The 10,886-nt window shown below is 31.6% G+C and overlaps 1 protein-coding gene across 1 annotated transcript in view; it reads left to right on the plus strand.

Annotated features, from left to right (window-relative positions):
* The window catches only part of LOC113518036 (phytanoyl-CoA dioxygenase domain-containing protein 1), a 43,240-nt gene extending 34,671 nt beyond the window's left edge, over nucleotides 1–8,569 (plus strand). The window contains exons 3-6 of the mRNA XM_026902791.3: nucleotides 153–269; nucleotides 1,584–1,734; nucleotides 3,869–4,114; nucleotides 6,162–8,569. Of these exons, the coding sequence (XP_026758592.2) occupies nucleotides 153–269; nucleotides 1,584–1,734; nucleotides 3,869–4,114; nucleotides 6,162–6,349 (702 nt within the window). The 3' untranslated portion in view covers nucleotides 6,350–8,569. The remainder of the gene's footprint in view (nucleotides 1–152; nucleotides 270–1,583; nucleotides 1,735–3,868; nucleotides 4,115–6,161) is intronic.
* The last annotated feature ends 2,317 nt before the right edge of the window (nucleotides 8,570–10,886 follow it).

Here is a 10,886-nt window from a genome sequence, read left to right on the forward strand (position 1 = left end):
GCGTTTTGTTATTACCTAGATATACTCCTTACATCAATAGCTATAGCTGGTTTTTGTACTTTATAAGTATATATATAATATTTATCTGTTCGTCTTACTGTATTCTATATAATAATGCATTATATACAAATATTGTTATTTATTTATTTCAGCAACTTCGAGATAAATACTTCCTCGAAAGCAACGACAAGATCAGCTACTTTTTCGAGGTGGACGCATTAGATTCTGATGGGAAGCTGACGGTGGATCCTAGCATCTCACTAAATAAGGTATTGTATGAAGCTGGCAGTCTTATATTATTTTTTTCTGTACAATTATTTCAACTTTTGCCTCGGGCTTTGCCTGTTGTAATAACTGTACTGTTTTTCATTTTAAGGATATAGTAATATAAGATCAATACTAATCTATTTTTATGATTAATAAAAATAGCATAAAAAATAGAAAAATATGAATTTAGAACCTTAGTAGTAAGTAGGTTCTATACTAAATTCGGTTCTATTTTTTTTATGCTTTTATTTATCTTATTTATTAGTCCGTCAGTTATAAAACAATTTGGATTTTTTTTGTCTGAAAAAATATAGGTACTTACAAATTGATTCTACAAAAATATTGTCAAAGTCTATTTAGTAATTTAGTTTTTAAATTAAAATAACTAGCTTTGCCATATTTAATTTACATTTAGTTGTATTTGCGTGGCTTTATTTCAGTTTGAAGACCGGTATGGCAATGAATTTACAGAGTACAAAGGAATAACACCTTACTCTTCAGGAATGGCAACGTATGGGGGGAGGGTATACGTATCATGGGCGAAACAGTATACTCTGTTATGTCCATGGTACTGATCATATCTATAGGCGACGGTTACCACTTTCCATCAGGTGGGCCGTTAGCTCGTTTGCCATTCTAAGTTGCATAAAAAAAAATTAAGTTGGTTATTTATTTGAATACAATCTATTGCAAATTCACGTTACTTTATACTTCTTTTAATAGAAAAAAATAATACAAAGTCACTATCCACATCTAATATCCGTTTCTCCCCTTATTTCATCACGCAACGAATTTTTATAAGGTTTCACTGTAATTTAGATAATTACTTTACACACGGTTCGTATATAGTGTATCCTAATTAAACATTTGTATAAGTATTCGATTATGATGAATTTTGACATAGAGATAAATAGAATACTGGAAACTTCACTGGAAAAATTAGAAATTCATTCACTAATGAAAGATACATTATTAGTGAGTAACATGAGTTGTTATTTTTAAGAAAATTAAAAATCTTCTACCTATCTACTCGTGCGGAGCCAGGGCGAGTTGCTAGTATTCATATAAATTAAGGTAGTACATGATGATGAATGATGCATGATGATAAGATAGATGCATCTTAATCTGTTCTACTCTGTAATTATTATGGGAAGGAAACCTAAGTCCTATATGTTTTGAGGATTAAAAGAAGTAATGATATTGTAATTATCATTACCTCTTTTCATCCTCAAAAGGTATATTCATATTCCACAATTACATGGAGCAAACATTTTGCTATAATTAGTTTAATATGAGTAAAAATTTTCCTATTACAGGTTGGACACGCGCTACATCTATTGCACCCAATTTTTAGATGTTACACGTACAGTGACAGAGTCAAGCTGGTTTGCCATCAACTAGGTTTCAAGGAACCAGCCGTAGTCCAGAGCATGTACATTTATAAAAACCCAGGGTTGGGAGGAGAAGGTAACTTTGGTTAACTCGATAAGTAGACTTTGAAATAATTATGTTAAATGACATATCTTTCTAACTTATTAACGTCCCAATCTAGACATACAGTGAGTGTAAAAAGTATTCGTACACCTAGGGTTATAATAAAAAAAATACGAATTTGATAGACTTTCCTCTATTTATTTAATTTAAATCAATACTGTTAAATAGTTTAACATTCCCGCACTTTGTTTATGATAATTTTTGTTTTTTAAAAAAAAATTATACAACATAAAAATATTTTTACGTTAACTAAGCAAATAATGACAAACAAAAAGTATTCGTACATTCATTCTTTTTTAAATGAAATTCTGTATAAATCATTTATTCAATCGAATTTTTCATATGCCTACAATGCCAAGGTCATTTTTAATACGTAGGTATAGATATTAGACGTTTTAGTTGCACTCGTGACAAGTATAGACGTGTTTAATTACAAAAATGGGTCGTAAAGCAAAAAAAACGAGTGAAGAGGAGAGAAAAATAATTATTAATTTGCATAATCAATGCAAATCATTATGTGAAATTGCAAAATTTGTCAATAGACCACGTTCAACCGTACAGACTGTAATTGATCGATTTTCTATTACTAAAACACTAAAAAACAAACCCAGAGGTGGGGCGTTCATCAATAATCACGCCTCGATTGGATCGGAAAATTTTAAATTGTGTAAAAAAAAATCCAAAAATTAGTGCCCCTCGAGTGTTACAAGAAATTAATAATATCAATGATTGCCATATTTCTGTCAGTACCGTTCGGAACGTATTACGTAGTAACGATTATCATGGAAGAACTGCGCGTAAAAAGTATTGGGTAAATGATATTAATAGAAAAAAAAGATTAGAATTCGCAAAAAAATATATTAATGAAAAAAAACATTTTTGGCAAACTGTTATTTACTCAGATGAATCGAAATATAATATTTTCAAATCGGATGGACATCATATGGTATGGAGAGAACCTAATATGGAATATAAAAAAGAAAATTTATGTCCAACGGTAAAACACGGTGGTTGGTCAGTATTTGTATGGGGTTGCATGAGTGATTTTGGGGTGGGAAAACTTGCATTTATTGATGGAATTAGGGATGACAAAACGTATATTAATATTTTAAAAGAGAATCTTCTCTCTAGTGCAGCTCAAATGGGTTTTAACAATAATTGGATATTTTTACAAGATAATGACCCTAAACATAAAGCATGGAATACTAAAGCATGGATCCTGTTTAACGCTCCAAAATACCTAGAGATTCCTCCTCAATCACCTGATATTAATATTATAGGGCATGTGTGGGATTATCTCGATAATAAAATTCGAAATCGACCAATTTCGAGTAAAGAAACACTAAAAATTGCGCTTCGCGAAGAATGGGCATTGATACCGTCTTCTTATATTTTCAAACTAGTTGATTCGATGCCGCAGAGACTCCAAGCTATCATCAATGCTAACGGTGGTCCAACAAAGTATTAATATTTTTTTAATATTCATTTACTTACAAATTTTATAAGTGTACGAATACTTTTTGTTTGTCATTATTTGCTTAGTTAACGTAAAAATATTTTTATGTTGTATAATTTTTTTTATTAAAAAACAAAAATTATCATAAACAAAGTGCGGGAATGTTAAAATATTTAATAGTATTGATTTAAATTAGATAAATAAAAGAAAGTCTATCAAATTCGTATTTTTTTTATTACAACCCTAGGTGTACGAATACTTTCTACACTCACTGTAAGTACTATAGTCTTAAATGCTCAAACTCTTTAGTCACTAGATAAATCAACCAGACACTTACATAATTTAAAAAAAAAATGTGTAAAATTTCATTTTCTTTTAATCGTGTGCTTATGAGGTTCTGTGACATCTTATGAGCACATAGTCTGGTATATTTAATAAGCATTGACAATCAATAAGTAATTTAAAAAAATAATTACATAAATATGAAAATTTTAAGTTTTTAAATTTTTTCCCCCACCTCTTCTTACAGACTAAAGCAGAGATGAAATTTGTTTACGTTATAACACTGTGGCCCCTCCTTTGAAACATATTGGTAGTGAACTTACCCATTGGTAGGACTATTCGAAATTAAAAATATATTATTAATTACAGTCGTAGCACATCAAGACGCATCATACCTGTATACAGAGCCGATACCACCGGTCGGCTTCTGGATATCTCTAGAGGATTCCACAATACAAAATGGATGCCTCTGGATGGCTAGAGGAAGCCACAAATCGGGCGTCCATCGTCGTCTTATACGTAATCCAAATAATGACGAAAAACAAGCCCTTATATATGACAAGCCGCCCTCTGTATACCCCGAATCGAGTTTCACACCAGTCCCTGTTAGCAAAGGTATGTAATCAAGACAAAAATTCTTTTATACGAGAAAGATAATCTATACAAATAATAATACAAAAAAATATTTGTTTGTAATGTAATATGATAAACTCACAAACTTTCAGCTGATTTTAAAAATTCTTTCACCTATAGAAAGCTGCATTATCAGCTCTTACTTATGTCTCTCGCTAATAATGTATTAGCTTCGAAAATTCTATGTACCCGTGCGAAAGCGGATCATTAGTAGAATGTAAAATTTAAATTATTCTCAGTCTGTCCTTCGATAGGTGACTGAAAGATAAAAAAACTCGTGTTTCTACTAATATGTTTTTATTTTATACCAAAAAAATAACAAACAAGCGTACAAGTTATCTGATGATAAAGGGTCACTGTAGCTTATGGATGCCTGCAATACTAGAAATTGTACTTTTGTACATTGTCGATCCTGAAGAGACCTTAATACGCTCCTTTTGAAGAGCCCCATATTGTAATATCTAGGACAAATTTCAGCAGGAAATTTGTCCTAGATTTTTCTGTTCCACATCATTGAGTGTCGTGACTACATGAGGATGTCACTATTGTCACTAATCATTAAAAATAGGAGTATAAAAACATAATAATAATCACATATTAATAACATCATCACACCTTAATAATATGATACAAACAATCATTGTAACCCATGAGTGGTTGCAATCACAGAAGCATTACTCACCTGCTAGTGCATTTTTAATCAAAAGAGACAAGCCGACATTTTTAGATTGAAATATATATTTTTTTAAATACCTACAGAAACAAGATAAAAGGTTAATCTAAATTGATACCAGTCTTTATTGTGGGCAATACCGAAATATATATGCAATCGATTTAATGTGGCAGTTCAACCGATCCGCTTATCGACCATGGTAACTATAACGTATCAATTAGTCATGCTGATTAAAGCTCATAAACAAATATTCCCATAGAGAAATATTTCTCGATGAAATAGGCCATGTGGTCCCGCCATAGAATAGGCCACCCCTTCCTTTCCCATGTGTATCGTAAAAAGCGATTAACAAAATTTAATGGTAGAGGAATGGGCAACAGCATCCCTCTTAAAACATGTCTATAAACCTAACTGAGGTTTTTTTTATGGATGATAATGAAGTGGTAACCCTATCAGCGCTATCGGTATACACTGGCGGGGCACCAGTCAGAGATAAATGAAGATGAAAACAGGTCCGTTGACCCATCGTGACGAATTCAAAAATAAATCAATCACTATGATTTCCAGGAAGAACTGAGAGGAGGTCGACCTAACAGAGTATATGATAGGGTTGCTAATCCCTACTACTAATAATTCTTTTTTCCCCACATAACTGCTGTTGCCAACCCTCTTGCCAAGCGTGGCAACTAATAGCAAAACTTCCCTTATGAGGAAAGCTAATGTTCAGCAGTGGCCAGACAGGCGGCTGAAATGATGAATGATGTTACTCTCCATTGTGGTTAATTTCTGATTATTGATGATCAGCGCCTTACTTTCCGACTCGACTAACTGAAACTACGTAGAGACGTTACATCTTTATGCATCTTTTATCGAATGTATCACGGGAAGTGTTTAGAGAAATAGTTCAGGTCCAAACGTGCTGCTGAATTTCACCATCGTATAACTTCCCATAAATTTATATTTCAACTATCTAAATCAGTAGCCGTCTTCTCCGGTGTATTTTTCAATGTTTTCGTGTAACTATTTGTTTCATGGTCAACCATGCTTTCAAATCAACTTACTGCAGCACTATTTCCGAACCCATACAGAAACCTTGAAAAAAAAAGCATATTCCTTTTTTAAAATGTCAGCAGCACACTTGCATTTCTTCGTGTATTGCGGGTGCTCATAGGCGGTAACCACTTACAATAGATGACCAGCATACTCGTTAGTTCTCTGTGTTATAAAAAAATTGTGAATTCGCCACAATAGACCAAATAACCTGACCATATCGTCAACATTTGATCTTCCACTGGTGCCGTAGACAGATGCAAGATTCCATCTTTGTTTATAAAAAAAAAACACTTCTTTTTTCAGGGACGTGCATACTAATTCACGGACACGTTGTTCACAAGAGCGCACATAACAAATCGGATAAGAGTCGACACGCGTATACCTTTCACGTCGTCGAGAGACAGAACAATCAGTACTCGGCCGATAATTGGCTGCAAGAGGGACCTGAAGCACCATTTGTCAACGTCTATACAACTCCACAAATAGAGTAATGTAATACGGAGCTGAATGCCAAATTCATTAGCATTCATACAATTGTATTCATGCCAATGACGATTATGAAAATAAAAAAGAAAAAAATACAGAGGATTTATACATACCGAACTATTGACGATCTCCAAATAATATCTACTTATTTTCTATTATATATAATAGAAATACAATGGAGCCTATTCAAAGAATCATATTTACATGGAAAATATCGAATTACAGATTGAATGAAAAAGTAAATTACCTACTAAGGTCAATCAAGCTTCTAGTGTTCCTAAAAATATGTTTATTACGTTCAATTAGGTATGATTTATATGTGAATTATTTCTGTCTGAAAAAAATAATACGTGTAATTTATATAAATAAGTCTGTAGAGATAAAGATACTATAATTAAACTACGTTGTTCAAAATAAAAGGTAAATCATATCTCTTCAAGTACTTTCCTATTATTGAGCGTCAGTCTGTTACTTGCTAATTTCAAAGTGATGAATTAATTATGAATTTCTCTAGTGTAGAATAAAAACTTAGATTTATGATTTAATGTGGCCATAAACACTGTTTATAGTTAGCTATTTTATGATGTTCATAGTATCAACTTGCATTCACAGCCAAATATTTTGTATTTAATTAGCTTATGTTTGTAACGTATCTGACTAGGTCAATGCCCTTAAAAAAGAAAAATATAAGGCAAATAAAAGGCCATACCTAATTAAAACGCTTAGAAAATATTTCTTAAAATAATTTATTCGTGAATAAAACTTCTCTTTAGAATTTTTACAATAATAATCAAATAACTACGTACACCTACGACTGCAATCCTTGAACAGGCAATCTAAGACGTAAGTGGACTATTACCGTTTATAAATATTCTAAATATACACTTGACTCATATTGATAATGCAATATACATGTAAAATATGAGAGGATAAAAATAAGTTCGTTGTACTCGTAGGTACGAGCACAGATATTATATAAGGTAAAATGCTTTCAATTTATAAATATTTTGCCTCTATTTTCTTTTTTTTTTTTATTTTATAAATACGCCCCAGAATAGCAGACAATTCACTGCACTTTTTTTTATTAATACATGATAATGGAATGGTATTTTTCTGCCTGCCAAGCATTACAACTACTGACAAAATATCTCAATTGATAGACCGTCATAAGTTTCGTCAATAAAACACTCCCTTCAGAGCATGATAACTATTTTACCCTGTATATTGATGTATACAATACATTTATTAACGTAACTCATTCTTCAAAACTGATTTCAATATTCACTAATAGAGGCTCAAAAAAATCCCAGAAAAAAAATATTTTACCAAAAAGTAAAAAAAGTGCATTAACTTTCTCGAAAAAAAAATTGTTCCACGAGTACTTGTTTACTTGAATTTATTATTTTGTATTTGTTTATAGTAATATTATTACATACCAGATTTTAATCAGTTTCGTCCGCGTGATATTCAGAAGTAGGAAAACCAATTAAATACATCATTTCTAAATAGCTTATCAAGATAAAACATACACCAGATTTTAAGTTACACCTTCAGGAATACAACTATGAAAACTGCATACAATTTAGTGTAGTAATTTTGTCAGACAAAATCTGCAAAAATTGTTGTTTTGACTGTTACGAGTATTTCTCTTGATAAAACCCTTATATCAACTTTACTTAAATATCTCTCATGTACAGATATCATCTAGTTGAAATTTTATTATATTTGTAAGATTACTACTATCCGCTACCTATATAAAGAGGGGTTAAAGTTCACTACCTGCATGAAGGTAGCGTCCTCTAATATCAACAGTTTCTAAGCCACCATTTTTAGATATGAAGAGCTCTGACGTTTCTTACCGGGTATAGTTTTTACCCAATACGCTTGTCCTTACTATTGTTGTAAATATGAATGTGATTTTATTTGTTTGTTGCCTTATATCGCCTTAACAGGTTATCACTGTGAATTTTGGTATAACATTATATGGAATAGAGAAAAGTATAGATTACATTTTATCCATTTATCCCAGAAATACGGACGTAGTTACAGATAAAAGCTAGTACAAAATAATTCAAGCCTGTGGGTACAATTACTTTGTGAGATATAATAATTAATTTTTTCAACTATTATTGAATGGTATTGTTTATTATTTTATCATGTGATAAATCGCTAATGCGAAATTATTGTGATAATTTCTTTTATATTAAATAAAAATTTAAATTAAAGGATTTCGTTTCATTTTAAACGACCACAAAATACAAACATTTTGTCTGGAAATCAATGTCTGGAAAATTATAATTAAATAAATACACAAAGAAGGAAAATTATATTTAGACAAATATGATTCTCAGTTAGCAGTGAAGATAAAAATAAAAAAAAGCTCATCTGGATTTTCTCTGTTACCTTTTCCTAGTAAAAATTAAAATAAATTGAAAGGAAAATTCTTAATACAAAAGTATATTATATACGTGTATAAGCAATTATTATTAAAATGTTACAGATACCTATAAATTGAGATATCATACTTATATTTTAGACATAGTTACCTTTTGGACGTATATTAATAGCCTTAATACTGATAACAATGTCTTACCGTTGATAATGACGTACAATAACCAAATGTTACACAAAAACCAGAAGATGCCCAAGCAAAAGTCTTTGTACAAAAGTCGTTTGCTTAGGTACCTCTGTCCCATTCGTGTTTCTACTATGAAGCAGTAATGTTTGTATGGCTGTGTTTCGGTTTCAAGGGTGGGATATAGCAGTGAATTTACAAGGTACAGAGGAATAACACCTGAGTCCTCAGGAATGGCAACGCATGGGGGGGTATCATAGGCGAAACAGTATAATTCTGTTATATCCTTGGTACTGCTCATGTCTATTGGCGATGGTTACCACTTTCCATCAGGTGGACCGTCAGTGTGTTTGCCATTCTAAATTGTATAAAATAAAACAAAAAATAAATTAAATTCGAACATAAGCAAGTTGCACACAATTTTTTTATATACATATATAATCGATTCCTTTAAAATTAAATTATACCTTGAAAGGTTCGCAGACGGTAAGGATTGATCATGTCAAAGATCTAGGAATCACGCATAATGCAAAACTCTAAAGTTCAATCAGGCATTAAGAATGCTCGGTTTTATTATTAGGTCCTTTGCCAATTTCAGTAGTTTGAAACTTATCAAAATCCTGTACCGTGCATAGTTTACTCGAGTATGCTCCTCAGGTATGTAGTCCGTGTTATAACGTATATAATAATAATAATAATTTCTCTCCCTGGGGCCCTGAACCCGGGCCGACTGTGATTCTGCCGGGGGTTAGTTACCATCTCCTCTCCTTAAGAGGGGAGATGTGAATTTTGTAAAAGTTTAAAAAAAAAGAATTTTATTTCTTACCTCTTGTAACAGATGTAACTTCATATATTTCTTATATCCAGTTTGACTGTTTGTTATTTAAGCTATTAAATATTATATAACTATGTGTGTATATGTATTATCATGTGTTCGTATTGTATCTGCTACGCCTAACAACTTTTATGTTCTCCAACTGTATATATTACCATAAAATGTTTCACGCCAGGGAGAGGTCCTGGTGCCTTGTGATACGGGTTCATCGGATACCCAGTTCAGGCACCAGTTCTCTGCAACTTTAATGTATCTATGGTATTATTATAAATTGTTCATTGTACTCAAAAAGTTGTCAGAAATAAATAAACATTATTATTATTATTATTAAAAAAAAAACTTTGCTAGTCAGTTTTACTAGAGGTGATATTGATTGTTCTGAACTAGTTCAAAATATAAATCTTTTTGTTCCTTCTAAAGTTCATAGGAAACCGCCGTGTTTATTAGTACCAAAATATAGAATCAATTTCAAGCGAAATTCATATTTCTGCAGAGTTCCAGTTAGGTTTAACAAGTTATTGTTTAACTTTGATATTGATCTATTCCACACAAAACCGCATGCAATTAAGTTGCAAATGGCAGGATCATTCTTTGGATCTCGGTCTGCTGTACTGAATTGACTATTTTAATAAGGCTGTTATGCTTTATATTGTATTTATTTTATTATTACAAATTAAACTAAAATGTGTATTAACAAAATTTATAACTTTCTAATTATTATTATTTTTTGCATATATAAAAACCAATCGATTGTTTAATTACTCAAATGTGAAAACTCTATTTATGGCTTAACATAGACGTAACTTGACTACGTATTGATTGAATAAGGCTGTATGTTTTCCTAAATATAAATAAATAAATCCTCCTTAAACTTGGTATCACGAGCGCATCAGTATTGCCTGTAATACTCATGTTGATAGCCTATTTAACAGGGGCCAGGTGGCTGTGCTTATCCCCGTATTGTCCTGTGTCCATCCCAAGATGCGAGTTAAGCTTCACAAAATTTGAGAGTATTTTATTGTACATATACATCCTTTTTAAGACACCAAACTGAAAATAATTTTTAATACGCCATATTCAATTTCTTTAGCGACAGTAACTATTTTCCGTCGGATGAGCCATCAGTTTAATT

This window comes from Galleria mellonella, unplaced genomic scaffold (genome assembly GCF_026898425.1).
Source record: "Galleria mellonella isolate WM207_F2 unplaced genomic scaffold, CSIRO_AGI_GalMel_v1 utg33, whole genome shotgun sequence".
Classification (NCBI taxonomy): Eukaryota; Metazoa; Arthropoda; class Insecta; order Lepidoptera; family Pyralidae; genus Galleria; species Galleria mellonella.